Below are 19,777 nucleotides of genomic sequence, written 5' to 3' on the forward strand. Positions count from 1 at the left end.
TACATTTAATTCCAATTGTTAATATATAAGTATAAAAAATTATAAGTAAATGCTGCATATATGACATATATTTTATATATGTGAAATAAAAAACATGAACTTGTTTGTCATATGTCATATACTCACTATATCAGATTTCTATATGGAGCAGTTCGATTCATAGCAAAAATGTGGAACTTTAGAGCAGATCTTCACTCAGCAATCATGTCGAGTCTGTTTGCAGAGACTTCTAGCCAAACCTGAACCACTGACCATCATTTCCTAAACTGCTATCTATAGCTGTTTATGTCACAGTGTGGCCAAATGGAGGTTTACCAACCTGAAACACCACAGCTGAACTCCTCGCTTGGCTCTTGCGGAGAAGGAATGGATGTCTTTTTATAAATAACATGTGGTTGTCCTTCGTGGTTGACATCACTGAAATCTCTGGATATATTTTTTAATGGCTCTATTAAATATTGCTCGTCCTCTGTGGTTATGACACCATGCTTGAAAAGAAAAGAGAAAAAGATGGGTTACACAAAAAGCACAAAGGAAAAAAACAAAACAAGAAAATCTGTTCATCGACAAGCTTTGAAATATTCCATCTGCAATGTCAAGCACAAGGTTGTAAATTAACGCACTTTAATGGCCATATCACATGCTTATAATCTCTACAAATAGTTCATGTCGTTAAAATGCATACCAGAAAACAGATAACTATAACTCATGTTATTTCAAGTAATTCATAAGCAAACAAACGCAAAACATGCCACAATACAAATCAATGAGATAAATCACTCATAAACCGCAGACTACATAAAGAACAACACCGTAATTACTGGGACAGGAACCAAAGCACACAGACCTGCGCCCTTGAACACCCCCAATTTAACATAAATTCAAAAAGTGCCTCAGAAATGTGTTTATAGAAAAAGAAAGAGAAAAAAAATCTCTGGCATGTTCTCCGAGTCTGTAAAACTCCACAATGAGACCAATTAAATCTTTACAAAGAAATCGCAAACGCTGCACACACAAAACAAAAGAGCAGTTGATATAAGCCGTATGTTGTGTAATGCACAGCAAAAACTGCTGAGGCATTCAAAGGATTGTTTTTCCATTTTTGGTTTCAATAAAATGACTGAGGCAACGCAGAGATCTAAATTTATGAAGTACGGCAAGCCAGTGCTTTTGGCTGCAACAATAATAATATAATATTTAAGCATTGCTGAAACTGACTAGTGATCCATTTCCACTAAATTGTGATTTCTTGTATGCTGTAAAAAGCTATTAGTTTTTATTTAACTTAAAAAAATTGAAATTGCTAAGTTGACAAATTAATTAATACATTTATGCACATAATTCATTTACTCCATCATTTAAAGGCTACAGGTTTACTCACTTTTTTAAGTGAAGTCATCTAATCACTTTTTACAATGTAGAAAACTTCTGTTTAAATGACAGAAGTGGGACATGAAAATGAACATTTATAATAAAAAGTTATAGTAATTTTTGTGAAAGGACCATACATTCACAAATGTTAGTTTCATGACAAAGTAACATTCTCTTCTATTGGCCTGGCATGTAAATACAGCTTTTTTTGTTGTAATTTTCACAAATCTGCGATTGTTTTAATGATATTTTCTAAATTATTATTTTCAAAAATGTATTTACATTAAATTGATTTTTAAGGACATAAACCTCCATGGCATGAATTGTTGTTTTAGGAGGAAAAAAAAATTAACCCTACTTTCTGGGTGCTTGGGGGTTCCTTATAATAAATCAATCATAAAATGTGCTCCCCTAAGTTCAATGCATCTTTGAAACATAGCTAATGTGATTCTTCAAGCTTGCTGTTGGAAGAAATCAGCCTAACTGCTCAATCGTGTTCTTTACCTTCATTTCAAAAGTTCACACTTACACTTGTGTAAATTTAAATATGTTAAAAAGTTAAATCTATCTTACATTCAGACTATGGATCCAAAATGGCTTTTTCCCCCAGAAGACAAGTCAAACCCTCACCCACCTCAAATTATTATTAGACTTTATTTGTGATATTTTATTTAAAAACAAAAATGTTGTTTTGTTGGCCAAAAAAAGTGTCCATAGAGGTTTAAAGTGATCTTAGGCCCAATCCCAATTCTACCCCTTAGCCCTTCCATTTTACCCCTACCCCTCGTTTTATGTGAAGGGGCAGGGGTGTCCCAATTCTCTTTAGCTTGAAGGTGTAGGGATAAGGGGAAGAGGTAGATAGCCCATGAAAGGAGATTTTCCAGGATACACCATCTACAACGCAACATGGTTGCCTACGTGAGTCAGGAGATGCACAAATAAATATTTTTTTGCCATTATTAAGACTTTTTACAACAAACAAGCATATGATTGAATACATTCATAATGGTGTTCGTGTTTTACGGTCATGCTTTTTAAAAAATGATTAAACAAACACTAAATTTCGCTATCTATAATCCCTAATAATAACTCCTGTATAATAGTCCCACAACATACTTTCACATCTGTCACCCGATGACACTTGAATACCCTTTTTACAGTGACCATCTTACAGTGTCTGGTATAACATTAATGTTGTTTTCTTGAGTTTACATTGATACATATGATGTAAATATGGTTTACATAGATAAACAGTTACGAAAAAAATTATTGGAATTGGGCCTTAATTTACAGCATTTGAGACAAATAATGATTTACAATGGTCATCTTGTCCCTCAGTTTGTAGTAACTAAGTTCTAAGTTGTAGTAACTTTGTAGTAATAAGTTCACATGCAATGGACGTCTATGAGTAAAGGATAACAGACAAGATAAAAATTCTGAAATAATGATTTCTCACAAACTAAGTCTTTCCACATGTTATTAATTGATTCTGTAATGGCCACTTTTTTTTTTAATTACATCACAAATTTTCTCTCTAATTTCACAACGTTCTACAAGCCAAAGTTACATGGTTTATGAGCACGCAGGAAACTAAGTGAAATAATAAAAAAGGATGCGTCTGAATGAAATGTATTCATAAAAAAGTAGGGTGACATACTACTTCCCAGAAATATTCTGAAATGTGAATCAAATGGACACTTTGGTGTCCCTTGAGGCCGTGGGAAATGATTCTGAAGAGTAGTGAAGCTTAGACAACTGTTGCTGAACATCCATGACAGTCATTCACTCTGCTAAATCTACTCTGTCTGAATTGAACTCACCGAACACATTTATTTTACACTCACTGGCCACTTTTGGTCCAATTCGTCCCCCTGTTTAGATGCTCATTAATGCATGTCTAATCAGCCAATCACATGGCAGCAACCGAATGCATTTTGGCATTTGGCCAACCTGATCGAATTCAACTTTGAACTGAGCATTAAGGCCCGTTCACACCGAGACGTTTTTTGCTCGCGTTTTCCGTCAACGTTTAATGTCTCGTGACTAAATAAATGGCATCAATGTGATCGTGCACACCAACGCGCAAAACGGCAGGCGCAAAAGCGTCATTTTTTTTAAAAAAAAAACGACTCATGGTCGTTTTTTTTTTGTTTTGACGCCGCGTCAAAACCTTCTCCACCAATCTGATTGGCACTTTTGTTCACGTGCACGTGGCTGCTGAAGTTACAGTGAACAGCACTTGGAGGCGCTAAAGCGCAAAACTGTCAATGCGAGCCCACATTGAAGAAGATGCGCAGAGGCAATATGAACGTGGAGCTGCTTATTGCTCGGGTGAACAATAACCATTTCTTCATCGCTAGAGCTGGAGCTGCTACTTGAGCCATCCATAACAACAAGCGTGTGAACTTTGTCTTCTTCTTCTTCTGTGTTACAAGCGGGTGTCTGAAGCTTAAAGTTGTGTAGCGCCATCTAACGTCAAGGAGTAATTTGCATACTCTTTTGCTCGACTCCTGTGAAAATCGCTTGGGTTTGAATCCGGAAAAACGCTGGCGATAAACGCAAATGAAAAGCGTCCCGGTGTGTACGAGCCTGAATGGGGAAGATGTCTTTTATTTATTTATTTTTTTACAAAATTCTTAATCTAATGATTTTCACGCACAAACATTTTAGGGTTTACAGAGAAATAAACAAGAGGAAAATAAATGGCAGTTCTTTGGGGAGAAAATTACCTTGTTGCTGTCAGAGGAGAATAGACTGGCTCAACTGATACAGTAGCAGTAGCTGGGTTTCCATCCTAACATGAAGCAAGTCTTTTTAAATTTTACAAAAAACATATGCAAATTAGGTTCATTTTCATCAAGTTGTTAGAGCGGCTACCTGCAGTATTGGTAATCTAGTAAACAAAAGTAAATAAGCCATGCAAAATAGAGTCATGTGGGTGTAATGTTTACTACATAAAATGCATTTCTATCTCTCATTATCCACATTAACCCTTTTTGGGGTCCCAGACCACCCCAACTAGGGAATTATGAAAGCATGGATCCATCATGCCTTGTATCAGTGGTTTAGGCTGTGTAATGGTGTGAGTGATATTTTCTTGGTATACTTTGGGCACAGATTGAGCATTATTGAAAAGCCTAACTAAAATTGCTGCTAAATCTGTCCTTTCCTTTATGGCTACAGTCAACTCATCTTGTGATACTACTTGGAAAATGAAAACATGTCATTTGACAGCTCGTTTCTTGAAGATGACAGTGAGTCTCTAAACTCAAATGACCTCCACAGACACCAGATCTCAATCCAGTAGATCCCCTTCAGTATGTGCTGGAACTAGAGATTTACACATGGATGTGCAGCCAACAAATCCATGGTTTCCGCTACGTTCATTCTTCCATGGTGGGGCGCCACACCAAAATTCACCCCGCCACTACTACATTACTTCTCATTCAAAACATTCAGCTGTTGTTGTTTTTTTATAGCGGGATATAAGCTCACCAAAACGTGTTAAAAGGTAAGTGAATTAAAACAGCGCGAACTTATCTGTAATCATAGTAGTGCTAAGGGTCATTTGTTTAACCCTTTAAGGTGGCATGCTGACTGTCTGACTGACAGGTGTGTGATGCGTGAGGCTAGCAAACACGGCGTCGCTTTCAGTTAAGATAAACACAGTTTCCATAATTATACTTTATAGATGATAGTTATACTTTATAGATGATAGATAATACTTTATAATACTTTAAAATGTATAGATGACTTTATTTTGCTGGAGTTTATAGCAGTTTCACTTCAGGGAGCATTAATGCCGCTCGGTAGGTCTATTGGAGACATTCATAAATATTTCTAGCAGATCTAATTCATGTTGGAGACATATTTGTTACATAAACGCACTAAATCGCACTTAAGCAGCCTTTATTTGAGAGCGCACAAGAAAATCTGCAAAATATATATGAGGGCAGTCATAAAGTTTTGTGCTCAAACAGAGAAAATAGGCGTGCAAGCAAAGAGACTCACTTTAAATTATGCATTACATAAACACGATCTCCACTTGTAATACTGCGCTCACGACATTTGTCATTGAAATAACGCCACAGGTAGTTGGTGGATCTGTGTAAAAGGCCCAACAGAGTCTGCCGCCACAGCTGGAAAAAATCCAAGAGGACACACTGAGATCTGCAGCAACTGCATGTACCAGAAATTCTGATGAATGTTTCCAGCACCTTATTGAATCTAGGCCACAAAGAACAGAGGAGATACTAAAAACAAAAGGGGCCCAACTCAGCACTAGCAAGGTGTGCCTAATAAAATGGCCAATGAGTGTATACAGAACACACTTTTTTTAACAGTTGAGGAGTTCAGGTAAAGCTATCTACTGGCTCACTATATACTGAACTCCTGAAACTATAGGTCTGAAAGTGGTTTAGAGAGAAGGGTTTGTGTTTGCACGCAGACTCCGTGGCTGCAGGAAATGCCTCAGCACCAGCAGAGCCACTCTAAATTCTCATAGATTTATGCGAGGGTGCTGCTGATACCAGGGTGGAATCCAATATCGAGGCCTGTCCTCCCACATGAACACACCAGTTTAAGGTAATTGCACAGCGCTGGCTCTCTTGGGAATTTTCCCTTCAGTCTCTCGTCAAGTTAAAGACACAACATGCACAAATGCAATCTGGCTTCCAGTGTCAGGGAAGCTACTTTAAAGCTGAGGCCTGCCAAGATACAAGCTACTCATAATTTAAAGTATTTAAACTACAGTCAAGCTACCACTTTGGAAAAGTAGTTACTGTTGAAGTTATTTAAAGGAATAGTTCAGTTTACTCATGTTGTTCCAAATCTTGATGACAGATTTATTATATAATATATATTTTAAAATTTCTTTTTTATTTTTTGTGTGAACCTGTATCACAAAAGCAGTCATAATTTTCAAAACTCACAATTTTAAATCAGCCAATTGCTGAATAAGGGAAGAGCACATAATGTAATTGATTACGGCTGGCTTCTCATCCGTAATCAGTAATAATCCAATCAGATTGATCCAAACTTACAATAAATAGACCAATTTGACCCTACTAGCTTATCTTTGTTTTGGAAGAATCCCCCTTCCACCCCATCTCCTCGTTTTCCTTCCTTTTCCAGGGGAAGCTCTCGAGACCTACCTGATCTCGAAACCCCTTTATATGTTTCAAGAGTTCACAAGCTGATGATTGTGGAGAACATGTGTAAATGCACAGGAACGTCAGCTGGCTTGGTAAGGACTAGACCAGTGACATTCTTGCTGTAAGGCAACAGTGCTAACCACTGGGCCACCATGCCATCTATCTAGGAAAGGAGGAGTAAAGGTGGAAGGGGGGATTCTTCAAAATAAAGATAGCTGTGATATGGAACTTAGGGTATTTATAGTGACTTAGGAATGGTCTGATTGGTGAATCATGAATTGAATAATGAATGACCAGCTGTGTTCAATTCAGCTGTGTTAGTAAACTAATTATAAACTAATTTATAAACTAATTATTAGTTTATAAATAAACTTCATTATTGACCAGGTGGGAGCCTTGGGCTCAATTATTTCTGAGCTCAGGGTTCTATCCCGGGACAGCATGCCAAATCTGTTATTAACGCCAATGATATCTAAGTGTGAACTCTTGAAATAAGCAAATAAGCTTTCCATTCCATTTCCACTGTTTTGTTGGTATTGGACAATATTTGGATAAGATACATTGATTTGAAAATCTGCAATCTGAAGGTGCAAAAAAAAATCTAAATATTGAGAAAATCACCTGTAAATCTGTCTAAAAATACAGCAGGAAATGTACAAAGTATATTCATGGAACATGATCTTTATATAGCATTAGAATGATTTTTGGTTTTGACCAATTTAATTTTGGCTATCAAAAATACACCCATGCAACATATGATTGGTTTTGTGGGACCCAATAATATCTGCAAAACTGGTGAAATAACCTTCAAAACATTGTCTAATATGTTTTGTGGAACAAAAGTCATATAGCATTAGAATGACATAAAGTAAATACCCAGCAGGCACAGGACGTCAACATAACATCAGATTGATGTTGTACCCCAACATCGTGGGACGTTGCATTTTGTTTGGAAATGAAAATTGAGTTGACGTCAGAACCCAACGTCAGGCCGACGTCAGTGTCCAATGTCAGACAGACGTTGCATTTTGGTTACTTTCCAATGCAACCTAAAAACAACAAAATATGAATGTCTGATGATGTTACAGCTTGACGTGTTGTGAACATTACCACTATGACGTCTATCAGACGTTGAATTTTGGTTTTCATACCTGAAGAATAAATGCCAGTATTTGATGTCAATGTGACGTTGGTTTAAGATGTTGGCTCGACGTTGGATTTTGGTCACTTTCCAACAGTGACCTAAATCTAACCTACTGTAACATTAACATCTTGTGACATTGCGTGTCTGCTGGGTAATGACAATTTTTTTATGTGTGGAGTTTGTTGTCAAGCCAATTTACACTGTCACACTGGTTTATTAAAGTCACTAGTGTGATCTAATACTAAAATACTAATTTTGTATCAGAGGAAGCCAGATTTCACAGCAACTGTTAGAGTGTTTTTTAGTTAAACAAGGTCTCCCATTGGCACAGATGAAATGCTTAGCGTGAGATAGGAATCAGCTGGCTGCAGGCTTGCAGGCTTGCAGGTGCAGATGGGATTCAGGCCTGATGCGGAGAGACAGCTAAGCTAATATTTTGCTGTCACTCAGCAGTCACTTTAACAGTGAGCAGAAGCAGCCGTGTACACAGACACAGGGACATAGATAAGAAATCTGGCAGCAACACAGACGGGGTGTTTTAAGCTCTTGCTTGATTTTTCTGAAGCTGTACAAGCGTATTAATGCGATGCAGACATGCTGACTCATTCTGGACGTTGACCTCAGGCTTTACAGTGAATCTGCTGAGCAAGACTTTGAGATGGACAATGAACTACATTCTTTTCAATGTTTCAAATCAATGTTTCACTGTTTTATCTGGGTTCAAGAAGCAAACACTTCTTTTGTTATTTTGTTTGATACAGAATCTTCTAAGAATAACTGATAAAAATAACACAATCTTAGCTTTGAACCAACCTGTTTACATTAATTCAACTTATTTTAAAAACAATCTTGATTATTAGTACAATTTGTGAGGAAAAAATGTTTATTATATTGTCTTATATTTGGATGCTCGGTTTAAACAATCTTAGACATGAACAATTATCAGTTTCAGCTGCTGCAACACCGTCTTGAAGAACATGTGAAATACTACAGAGCATTTGATTGGTCAGAGGATTTGATGAGAAACTGAAGTATGAGTAATTGCTTCATTATGCCAGAGTTGATGAACCTACAGCACTAATATATTCAAGACATGAAGAGTTTAGATGTCTTCTAAAATGATTTTTTTTTGCTCAGATTCCTGTGTGCAGGTTCATTTCACTTTTAATGTAAATAAATAACTGAAAATAAACAGGAGAATATCAAGGAGAATGATAAAAATGTTCATTTGAGAAGAAATTGTTTAGATGGCAGATGGCATCTGAACTCTTTATATATTGAATGTTTATGTTTTTTAAATGGCAATTTTGTCACTGTTTTGATGCACACAAGCTTATGGGCTATAAATAATATATTGATAGTAAAATTGAAGATAAAAAATAATTCTGATTTTACAGGGACTTTCACCCCTGATGCTGTTCAGAAAATTAAACCGATCTGGGAGTCCCAGCAGGACAAGTTTACTGAAAGAGATCTTTAGCTCCAGTCACTCGAATGATAGACTGGCCAACAACTTTACATTTATATATTTTTTATTTCATTGCATTGCTTTCAAGAGTTCACCCTTAGCTGATGATTGGTTATAAAGCTTGTTTGGCATGCTGTCCCGAGAGAGAGCCCTGAGCTCATAAGATCCTTGAGCCTGGGGATCCCTCCCATTTGCAAGGCGAGAGGCGAGTTTGAGCTCAGGTAGATCTCGAGAACTCCCCTGCTGTAGTAGCTAATGAACAGATAGTGATTGCTCTTAAGAGATAACTATTTACTAGAAGCATGTCTAAGGTGCCGATTTGTATTAGTCAATTAACTTAAGTTGCATGTTTTTGGACAGTGGGAGGAAACCGGGGAACCCGGGGGAAACCACGTGAGCATGGGGAGAATGTGTAAACTCCACACAGAAGCGTCGGCTGGCTTGGTAAGTACTAGAACCAGTAACGTTCTTGCTGTGAGGCAACAGTGCTAACCACTGGGTCACCATGCCACCCATCTAGGAAAGGAGGAGGAGTAGGGGGGGAAGGGGGGATTCTTTAAAACAAAGATGGCTGTCATATGGAACTTAGGGTATTTATAATGGCTTAGGAATCGTCTGATTGGTGAATCATAAATTGAATAATGCGGGGCCAGCTGCAAGCAATCATAAGCATGTGATCCTCTCGAAATTAGTTTATAATTAAACTTCACTTAATATAATTGTGCAATCTACATGTTTCATGGAATTATTTCACTTCTTTGCTACAAAAATTGTAATATTGTGAATCACCTCATAGATTATTGATTTGGTTTATGACTTAAAAAGCTTATTTAAAATACTTCTGGAACCCGCACTGGCAAAAAAGCATGCACAAACGCACTCTATAAGCAGAGACAGCTGCAAGAACATCAATCATTGGCTAATTTCTCCACAAGGTGCAAACATCATGGTGTTACCAAAACATTTCTTTGCTTGTATGGGATTCACAATGGTGTAAACTTGGGGTAGGACTGTCTGCTTGTCAAACTAACAGTTTGTGATTATAAAACCTGTCTGACAGCAACATTTGGTTTTGCGTTTCCATTTGTTGATGGCATTGACACAGAGAAATAAACACTTTATCAGTAACTGGATAATGCTAACCCTTAATCTAAAAGAGGTATACTTTACCTTAATTTTATGACGTATACTTAACCCATCTAAGTATACAGGGTTTGTGGGTTTGAAGACACTCATAATTGATTTGTAATGTACTTGTATTACAAAATAAATACACATTAATATCACTAATCAAGGATGTAATGAACTTACACAAGTAATTACTTTAAGCATGCTAAGTATATTTTAAATACAAATGTATATTTTTTAGTAGATGTCATTGAACATGTATTGGCCAAATATATACAAATTCTGTCAGTATAAGTCATATATACTTAATTGCAATTTTAAGTATATTTCTGAGGACTTCCTTTCTAAAAAAGTATTAAAAGTCTGCATGAAATCAAAATGTACAATGTTTATTTTGCTAGCTCACAATGTTATTCTTAAGGTGAATAATTATTCTGTGCAAATTAATCGACTGAAAAAAAAATTGTTTTGGTAATATTCAATCAAAGCATTTGCTTCCGCCTTTGGAGTTGCGGCACTTTGGTGGACATCAACTTGAGAGCTTCCATAGCAACTGTATATTAATATACTTGACCCATGACCCTCTTATCATTACCTTGCTATGAAAAAATTATGAAAATGATGCTTAAAAAAAGCCCCAACCCTACTCATTATTTAGTTTCAGTTGGAAGTACATTCATCTCTCGCAGCTGATGAATAAGTTGAAGGTCTGGGAACTTTGGCTGATTTGAAGGGTCAAGGACCGCCAACAATTCAGGTTAACAAATTAATCACATTTCATTTTGTGCTATGTCATGTTCAGGGGTGTGGAAACAGCCTGTCTGGCATGCAACTGTGCATCATTCATTCATGAATATCTATACAATTTACAATGATGACGCATTAGTATCCTTAAAGAAATTCATTAGGAGATGTATGTAGATGCAGACTGAGATAAACATCACAGCTTTTTTATCTGATCAACCTTGTTTCCAGGCAGACTGGTTAAGATAGCTGCACACTTGACTCGCAGAAATCCTGTATATTTAAACCAATCAGAGGACGACTGAGGATCTGCTAAAGTGTTTCTAGAAAAGTGTGCCATATGCATCAGACAGGCTGACCATATGCATAGCCACAGGTTCGTGGGTGGTGCTTGGCATGATGTCTGAGGCTGAGACAAGAATACATCAACATACTGAAATAAAAGTCTCACCAACTTCTGGTTCACACTAGCCGCGTTTCTACTATTGCACCTAAAGCAGACGTGCCAGGGCAAGTCAGCAACAGTTGCATTTTCACTGTCACTCCCAGGGCCTGATCGGGCCACAGCGGGGCTTTCTCGGGGGCTTTGGGGCAGAGTGAAAAAAGAAGCGGCGTTTGCCCGAAATATGCCGTGCTGCCATTACACTAGTTTTGCAATCGCACATGAGTACATGTGCCAAAAACATATAGCTGTTCAGTTTAAGATAGACTTTTCCATAAAACAACTTATTGGCTAGGGGTCTTTTTGAGGGCTTATGAAGGGCTTATGATCGCCCTTATGTTTCCCTTTTAAATGTAAGGGTGTTGCATAATATAATAAAGCAGTTTTAATTTATAAGTGGTATTTCTTTGCTGCGTCCTCCTTGATGTTTCAATAATGGATAATCATCTTTACACCATATTAAAGACACAGCAGCCAGTAATTTCTAGAGTTTTTGTCAAGTTTAAAAGGTGTGTTTGTGCAAGAAACAAGCATGTTATGTGCATGTGTGCGTGTGTGCGTGTGTGTGTGTGTGTGTGTATGTGTGTGTGTGTGTGTGTGTGTGTGTGTGTGTGTGTGTGTGTGTGTGTGTGTGTGTGTGTGTGTGTGTGTGTTTGTGTGTGTTTGTGTGTGTGTGAGAGACCAGGCGAAAGAGCACACGCTTCACAGCTCTGTTGATGCCGGCTTCTTTCTTTCTTTCTTTTGGAGATAATACAAAATATGAATAAAACAGAAAGACATAAAACTTTACAAACTACGCGTCCACTTTTGTAGGCTCAACACAATAGTGTCAGATCTAGATAAAATAGTCTAAGCTGTAATGAAATCATTTTTTTTAAATCACAAATATCGGATATAATAAAATCACATTAAATAAATAAACCAATATAATATAAACAAAAGCTATAACAATGTAGGTATATACAATACAAATAAATTAAACCATTTCAAGCCATTTTCAAGAGTTCACACTTAGCTGATGATTGATTATGAAGCTTGTTTGGCATGCTGTCCCAGGAGAGAGCCCTGAGCTCATAAGACCCTCAAGCCCGGGTATCCCTCCCATTGCAAGGCGAGAGGGGAGTTTGAGCTCAGGTAGAACTCCATATTTAGGGAACGTGGGTTACGTACGTAACCAGGACGTTCCCCTTCATATGGGAACTTCTACGTGTGTCTGTATAAACAGACTTTTGGGAGACTATATGGAAAGCGCCACAGCAGCTAAGCCTGTCGCGCTCCTGATGTGTAGTTTGCCAAGCCAAAGCGTGAGCGCACTGACATCACCAAGAGCGCAACCTTCCAACGTCCCCTAGGCCCAACATATTACCATTACATGGGAATAAAAGTTTTAAATTGGGGGTCGTAAGAGTGCTTTTACCTAGCTAATATGGACTAGGGATTTTGGAAATACGACAGTACGTTGGGAAAGCGTGCCAGTCCCTGAAGGAGGAGGACGCAGCGGAGACCACCTGCTACCCTAAAAGGGGAGACCTGATGGTAAGGAGACATATGGACTAGCCCTAATGAGGTGGAGTGCTACATATGATAAGCTGGTTAGCGGTTTAGGGAAGACACGGGACTGCCTAATAAGGGGGAACACACCGTGGTAATAATGCATATGACATCACCAATGGGGATGTACATAGCTGGCACCGATCCTCAATATGCGTGTAGACCAAATGGGCATACCAACCGCACACTGAGCGATGCACTCGACTCCTCCGCTGAGTCGATGCTGGGGGCCTCGGAGGAATTCTCTAGGGTTCGCCTGGGAAGAGGAACTTACTAGTAGAGTAGGAAAACCGCATGCATCTCCGGGTTAGGGAGCCTGGCGCAGCAAGCGTTTGTGACACCGAGCTTAATTTCCGCCCGATTGATTGGGATTACCCAATAACCGGGTGAAAACTGCTCCACTCGGAGGTTATAAAACCTCGCAAATGTGTTAGGTGTCGCCCAACCCGCAGCTCTGCAGATATCTGTGAGAGAGGTGCCGCGTGTTAACGCCCATGAGGAAGCGACACCTCAGAGAGTGCGCTCTCACGTTAGGGGGGCGCGGCTCGCCCTGGCATAGATAAGCGAGGGCAATGGCATCAACTAACCAGTGGGCCAACCTCTGTTTTAATACGGCACTTCCCTTCTGCTGACCACCGTAACAGATAAAGAGCTGTTCACATGATCTTACATTTTGCGTTCATTCCATGTAAAGGCGCAAAGCGCGAACGGGACAAAGCAGTGAGTGGGCAGAGCCTGCCTCCTCCGCAGGCAGCGCTTGCAGGTTCACCACCTGACCTCTAAAATGGGGTGGCAGGAACCTTGGGCACATAGCCAGGTCGGGGTCTCAGGACAACGTGAGAGTAACCCGGCCCGAATTCAAGGCACGATTCACTGACCGAAAATGCCTCCAGATCCCCAACTCTCTTGAATGGCGCCAATGCAATCAGCAGAGCTGTCAGTAATGACAGAGATACCGAATCGAGTGGCTAAAACGGATCTCTCTGCAGACTCACCAGGACTATAGAGAGATCCAAGAGGGCATGAGAGGGGGGCGGGTTGGATTTAATCGCCGCACGCCTCTGAGGAATCGGATGATTAGATCATGCTTCCCGAGCGTGTTGCCATCCACCGCGTCATGATGAGCAGAGATCGCAGCCACGTAAACCTTCAGTGTGGAGGGTGACAGCCTACGCTCCAGCTTATCCTGAAGGAAGGATAACACAATGCTAATCTGGCAAGTTCGGGGGTCTTCTCGGCGAGAAGCGCACCACTCAGATAATAGACTCCACTTCAGGGCGTAGGCATGCCTCGTAGAGGGTGCTCTAGCCTGAGTGAGGGGAAAGAGCAGGTCCCCTCTTCTCCGAATGGCCCATACCAGGAACGATTCGCGGTCCGTTTACTGGACTTAGCGGCGCCCTGGGGTGGGGGCGTTGCAGTCCCGCGGGAGGCTCGGCATTGCCGCCTGGCTGGTGGAGCGGGCAGCGGAAGCGGAGCAGATGTTGAAGCCGCGGGTGGACGCCCTCGGCGAGGAGCAGCCGCAGCGGAAGGGGTAGCGGGAGGAGCAGTTTTTCGAGCCCGCTGATAGATGACCTCACCCCTCGCCTTGGATTGCTTTTCACCCCGAAGAATTCCTGGGTGAACTCCCCGACGGTGTCGCCGAAAAGGCCAGCCTGGGATATGGGAGCATTAAGAAAGCAAGCTTTGTCAACGTCTCTCATATCGCCAAGCCCAGCCAAGGGTGGCATTCCTGGACCACTAATGTGGCCATCGTCTTCCCCAGGGCACGAGCAGCCGATTTGATAGTCATGAGAGCATAATCGGTTGCCGTGCGGAGCCCATGCAGCAAGCCTGGGGGAGAACCGCCCTCCTGCATCTTGGCCAGCTTCTCGGCTTGGTAGCGTTAATGGGTGGCCATAGCGTGCAGAGCGGAGGCGGCCTGGCCCGCAGCAGTGTAGGCTCTGGCCGTGAGAGACTCAGATAGCCTGCACGCTTTGGAAGGGAGTGTGGATGAATCTCTCCGAGTGGAGCAGCTCTGCGGACAGAGCACGCTCCACCTGGGGAATCGCCTCATATCCCCTGGAGGTGAGAGCGGGAGTGCACGAGGCCCGGGCAGAAAAAGGTGCCCTCCATGCCTGCGTGGGCTCTCTGTGTACCCCCGGGAAGAAGGGGACGAGGGGTCTAGAAGGCTTTGCTTCCTTCGCCCCCACGTAGCACCCGTCTAAGCGGTCCGGCCGCGGTTCTGGGTGACAAGCCATCTCCAGTCCCACAGCCGAAACAGCCCGGGATAACACGGCTAACATGTCCAATTCCAGATCCAAAACCACCCTGACAACCCTGGAGGGTGGCAGCGGGTCTGGATCTTCATCGAAGCATGTCAACCTGCCCTCCGATGCAGCGATGGACATCACGTCCCCGGTGTCATCAAATGAAAGCGCCGCCAACCCGAAGGATGGACCAGCGCTCGCACTCGAAGCAGAGACAGAGCGCACTGATGAGGAGCGAGGGGTCCGCTGGCCCGAAGGCGACGGAATAGCCCCCACTGTAACCCTCAGGCCTGCCCGAGTGCTAACCGCTTGGCGGGGAGCAGCAGGGGTGACTTGCCCTAATAAAAGAGCTTGCCGCGACCTCAGTTGCGCAACAGTCAAGCCATCGCAATGCGGGCAAGAACTGTCCGCAAGCACCGCACCAACATGTTGGACCCCCAAGCATGTGATGCAGTACTCGTGCCTGTTATCCGGGGCGAGGAAACCACCGCATCCAGAAATGCACGGTCGAAACGACATCTTTAAAAAGACGCGCTACACGACCATGTGCTCTTATAGGGAATTCTGCTCTTTGTAGAAACTGCTCTTTTAGATCACCAGCGAAACGCCAAGGGGACGGGAAACCCAGCTCGACCGCCGCTTAAACGTCTTCCCCCGCACTGGTGAAGGGAATGCTTTCTTCAGCGTTGGAAGTCAGCTCAGCAGAAGGGTTCTTCAGTCTCAGATCGGGTCTGAAGCAACAATTCTGATGAGCTGGCTCCAGCAGCTGACTGATATAGCCCTAATTGGCTCATCAGTTTCAGCTGTAGAGCTAAGCTCCGCCAATTCAATTGGCATTTCATTGGCCCGTTTTCTTAAAAGTCTCCCAAAGTCTCCCAAAAGTCTGTTTTTACAGACACACGTAGAAGTTCCCATATGAAGTTCCCATATTTTTTTGCACGCAAATGTGACAGGATACAGGTTAATCTCCACTGCTGTATGAATATCTGTTATGTTAATGTACAAAATAAACCTGCTTAAACGTCCACAAACCGGGATTGAAGCATCTTCTTTTATAACTGTTCTGACACGCGGCTGTGCTGATGAAATAAAGCTGAAGTAAATCGCTGTGCTTCATTACACACATGCTCTGTTTTAAAACATTTTAAACATGTGAAACTCACTCTTGATCACATTTGATGATGATTGATGATCCTAGCAAACTGAACAGACCTTTTATTCCCGGTTGCTTTGCGCTCGTCCTCTCTTGTTGATATGATTATACACGTGACTACCAGGACATGTTACGCAGCTGTCAATCAATTCGGTGGGCGAGGGGACCGCACTCCTACGTAAAGTTGCAGTCGGTCTGAAAACCGCTCCAATTGGTCCACCGTTTTTATGTTGTTAAATTGAAAAAAAAGGACTGGGCGTGTTTATTTCACCCCAATATGACCGTCTATACACTATACCTACACATATTTCTGTCCAAACAGCTTGAAAAGTAGATTTTTCACCATAGGTACCCTTTAAAATATATTTTATACAGAGTTATTAATGGAGAATTTCTGTGGTTTTATATTATGGATGGTGCACTGGGTCCATTTTAGTTTTGGTTTCATTTTATTCGTTTGATGCAATGGTGTGCTTTATCTGCCTGCCTGATTCCCGTTGAACTGGGCAGGTTGTGTGACCTTTGATTCGGGGGACGTTCTGGGGCGGGCTTTGGGTGACACACTGTGAGATACTAGCTCGACAGTGGAAACACGACATGATTTCGGCCTTACTGCTCATGCTTCCAGGCTATTAGCATGGCCCGGCCCGGTCCAATAAAAGCCCTGGCTCGCACTACCCTGACAGTGGAAATGCGGCCACTGACTTTAGGAGTAGACTGAAAGTAAATATTCTTATTTTTAGTTTAAATGAAGTATCCTAATAATAGCACACTTGAATAAACTTCTTTTTTGGAAGGGAATTGGATGAAGGAATTTTTTGCATTACTATTCAATTCTATAGTGTTGCTATGCAGTTATTAGTTATTATGAATTTTTCTGTGTGCTATATGCATGGTTACTAGTGTCCAAAATCAAAAAACATATGTATGTTTATATTCTGTTCAATTAATAAAGCTTTGTTTGCTCCAACAATGTAAGCCATATTCCCCTATATCTTTACCTGGTGAACATCACCAGTTTGCTCACAAAAAGAAATGGCACATCTTAACAAGCCACAAAAATCCACAGTAAGGACAGTATCAGTCACATCACAAAGGCCAAGCCAGCAAATATGGGGCCCTTTGAGGAAGTAAACACTTCAGCTGAAAATCTTTAGATATGTGGGCAATAAAATGCAATGCATATTCCACATGTCACTGGCCAGCGTGCGTTCATATCCCTGTGTGAATGTACTGTTTCCAGTCTGTTCTTTTATGTAGAAAACAGTCTAACTTTTCCTGAGGTATTTTGGTGAAAACAACAGTAATCCTGCAATAGTAAAAGCTACTTACCTTCTCATATATACACCAAATAATAAAGATTTCTGTTGTACTCACCAAGCCCTTACAGTTGCTCAATGCCACTTTAGTAGTGCTATATTGATCCAATAGGTATCCAACAAAGTGGCAGTTATCCACCACTGAATGCTGCCAGTCTAGTCCGTCTTTGCCCCAGTACTCTACTGTAAAATGTTTAGAAACCAGGTTGGGGTTGAGTGTCAGGTTCAGGTGAAAGTGCTTGCCATAGGCTGAGAGTTTGTAAAAAAGCCTGGTCTCTGTGTGGTCCAGCTCAGTCTGGTCCAGTCCACGTCGCCGCCGACCAGGCCTGTAATGCTTCACAGTGTAACTCATGAACTGGCCCTTCTCGTTCACCCGCACTGGTACTGTTAGCTGATAGTGCTCCAGCGTGGACAGGAATTCCGCTTTTTTTGTTGTTGTTGTGGGAAAAAAAGTGAAGCAGATAACAGTGTGTGAACAAAGGAGAGTGAAATCAAGGGAAACTTAAAATCATCAAGCAGTTTCAGCGCTGTAATCTGGTAGGTCTGCTCAGAGGAAAGTTTAATAGCTCTTTCACAGATTAGGAGATTAGGAGGTTCTGTTCACACTTGTTTGATTGTCTTGGTTTACTTGGTCTGAACCGAAAAAGAAATGAGGACATTTATGGCTCGTTTCCACTGACCGGTACGGTACAGTTTGGTTCGGTTTGGTACGGGTCACCTTTATGAGGCTTGCGTTTCCACTAACAAGGGTACCCTTTTGGTGGGCGTGGTGTATGACAGACAGTTTCAGTCGACGTCATTCTCGCTCGAGGAAATGTCTACAATAAAGCTGTACAGGTCACTTACATATCATATAAGAAGCACTTCTCACAACACAGATGCTTCATACACATAAATACTTGTGTAGAAATGTTTATTACTAACTTTTCAATGAACATGAGTTGATTATAACTGCAGATCAATGACAGTGCGAAACAGCCTACTGTAACGTCTGTAATTATATTAAATAACTAAATAAATGAACATATATAGATGCATACAGCCCCTTACAGTCTCCGATATGTTACCAACTACAGAAGAAATACACACAGCAGACATTTCGCCCGTATTTCGGTTCAAAACAATACAAATTATAGCGTAGTCAGTGAAAACCTCTCATCTGTGTCTGTAATCTTCCGCAGCACATGTAGCCTCTGTTAGACAGTAATTCCGTCAATCTGAGTTCATAATAGTCCAAAATGTGAAGATAATAAGTTAGTTATACATGGAATTTTGTTCATGTTTGCTGAATAATAATGTGCTCCTTTATTCCGGCTTCTCCTTTGTTTCTTCACGCTTCACTCTCGCATTTGTCAGTGTCTGACAGGATCGGGTTTCAAAAGCACATCAATAATCAAGCGCAGGTTATTATCATCAGCTCAAGAAGTTTGTTATTTCAGATATAATGTTAGACGCGCGCGAGCGCTAGCAAGAAAGCGAAACCGCTCGCGCCTCAGACTGGCTCGTAAAAAACTACGGGGCACAGGGTAAATCTGCTCTTCTTCTTGGCTTTGTGGCTGTTTATCAAGACGACGACAAGGTTTGTTTGAGCCAAGGTCGACCATGGCTCGTTATTATATGTATAAATCATTCCGCTGTAATGTCTCGGCTCGTCGGCTGTGTATTTCAAACATGGCGGGTTTTTTGTTTTCATTCTGGCTTGTTGCGTAAGCGAATGACGTATCTCTGTAAACCAATAGCGTTCAGCTGCGCGTCTAGCTCCGCCTTTTGGTACCCTTTCTCGTCTCTGGTACCCTTTCGAAAGGGTGCCAAAAAAGTGGTACGGTACGGTTCGGTTCGGTACGCTTTTTGACAGTGGAAACGGCTATAAAAGCGTACCAAACCAAACCGAACCGTACCGTACCACTCAGTGGAAACGGGCCATAAGTCCTAGTTTGCTTAACATTTCCCCTGCCATTTTGAAGACTTAACTGAAAATATAGTAAATTGCTTTTATGATTTATATTTTGTGACAGAACTTTCTGAACATCTAAAGCAATACTTTGTGGATGGGTTGAA

At 41.2% G+C, this 19,777-nt stretch overlaps 1 protein-coding gene across 1 annotated transcript in view; it reads right to left on the reverse strand.

Moving 5' to 3' along the window:
- Positions 1-19,777, reverse strand: part of adamts6 (ADAM metallopeptidase with thrombospondin type 1 motif, 6) — a 204,563-nt gene that overhangs the window by 174,242 nt on the left and 10,544 nt on the right. The window contains exons 3-4 of the mRNA XM_056466366.1: positions 17,778-18,142; positions 320-488 (exon numbers count right to left, since the gene is read on the reverse strand). Coding sequence (XP_056322341.1) covers positions 320-488; positions 17,778-18,142 — 534 coding nt within the window. The remainder of the gene's footprint in view (positions 1-319; positions 489-17,777; positions 18,143-19,777) is intronic.

The sequence above is a fragment of the Danio aesculapii genome, chromosome 10 (assembly GCF_903798145.1).
Source record: "Danio aesculapii chromosome 10, fDanAes4.1, whole genome shotgun sequence".
NCBI classification, from domain to species: Eukaryota; Metazoa; Chordata; class Actinopteri; order Cypriniformes; family Danionidae; genus Danio; species Danio aesculapii.